The 1,426-nt window shown below is 55.8% G+C and overlaps 1 protein-coding gene across 1 annotated transcript in view; it reads right to left on the bottom strand.

Annotated features, from left to right (window-relative positions):
- Positions 1-619: 619 nt before the first annotated feature.
- Positions 620-1,426, bottom strand: part of GDF7 (growth differentiation factor 7) — a 2,073-nt gene continuing 1,266 nt past the window's right edge. Inside the window, exon 2 of the mRNA XM_005420306.2 lies at positions 620-1,421. Coding sequence (XP_005420363.1) covers positions 870-1,421 — 552 coding nt within the window. The 3' untranslated portion in view covers positions 620-869. The remainder of the gene's footprint in view (positions 1,422-1,426) is intronic.

Genomic DNA, 1,426 nt, shown 5'->3' on the forward strand with positions numbered 1-1,426 from the left:
GTGCAGGAAAGGGAGGGGACCCACCCACCAGTACCTCCTGCAAGACACACACAGCAAAGCCAGCGCTTCCGACCATGTGGAGTGGAGGCATCTCCAGCTAACGCCTCCCAGGGCCACTTCCGTCTTTGTAAGAGCACAAGATCTGCTTCACACCTGACTCTTTTAGCCTCTGGTTGTCCTTCTCTCCTGTCTCTGCCAGCAGACTCACAAACCTCTCCCAGGTTTGTGGTCTGGAAACAGGTCTGGACCAAGTGATTACAACCCATGACAGCCACAGGTTCTCCACCCCCTGCTTTCCCCCAGGGATCCCTTATTTTTCCACCAGGAAACTCAGGGCAGCAATTTGAAGACTGCCAGAAAAACTCATCTGACTCAAAGAAAAGAGCATTCCTACCTCACCTCCATCGCACTGCCACAGCCAGAGGGTGATGCTGACCTGATCCCTCTGCTGCAGACAACACTCCACATGCCCCCACCCCAGGTCATCATTCTGACCAAAACAATTTTGGCTAGACATTTTCCAAAACCTTTGGGAAAGAAGTCGTCAGCTCCACTTAGGCAAACCAAGTGTATCAGGCAGAGCTCAGAGGCTGGGGAGACGTTCCCAAGGCACAGAGATGGTGGCAGCCTCAGTCTCAGAGGGGCACCCCCAATCCCTCCTGGGCTCATGGCCAGGATGGCCCAGGGAACACAGGGGACACCTGCTCTGAGCTTGGCATTTGGGAAGGCACACACCAAAATGTGTATGAGTGTATATATCTATATATATATTTTATATATATATATATATATTTATACTTATATATATATATAAAATGGGCAGGGCTGCTGAGCAAGGCCAGGAGGGATAGGGAGAGCTGCAGAAATTGCTACCTGCAGCCACACGTCTCCACGACCATGTCCTCATACTGTTTGTAAACCACATTGTTCCCAGAGTCAATGTAGAGGATGCTGATGGGGCTGAGCTTGGAGGGCACGCAGCAGCTCGGCGGGGTGGACTCGGGGTCCATGGAGTTCATCAGGGTCTGGATAATGGCGTGGTTGGTGGGCTCCAGGTGGGAGCGCAGCGGGAAGTCGCAGACCCCCTCGCAGTGATAGGCCTCGTAATCCAGGGGGGCGATGATCCAGTCATCCCAGCCCAGCTCCTTGAAGTTCACGTGCAGGGGCTTCCTGCTGCAGCGCGTCTTCGCCTTCTTGCCGTGGCCTCTGCCCCCAGAGCGGGCCGCAATGGTGGTCCTCCTCTTCCTGCGCCTGAGGAACGCCTCCTGCCCAGGATCGGGGGGCTCCAGGAAGGGGGGGCTGCCCAGGGCCTTGATCTTATCCCGGATCTCCTTGAAGAGGTTCTCCTTCCTCTGGGTGCGGGAGAAGGCCACGAGCAGGGCTCGCTCGTGGGGCTGCGGCCGGGGTTTGCCGAAGCACCACTGCC

Source organism: Geospiza fortis, unplaced genomic scaffold (assembly GCF_000277835.1).
Source record: "Geospiza fortis unplaced genomic scaffold, GeoFor_1.0 scaffold81, whole genome shotgun sequence".
In the NCBI taxonomy this organism is placed as follows: Eukaryota; Metazoa; Chordata; class Aves; order Passeriformes; family Thraupidae; genus Geospiza; species Geospiza fortis.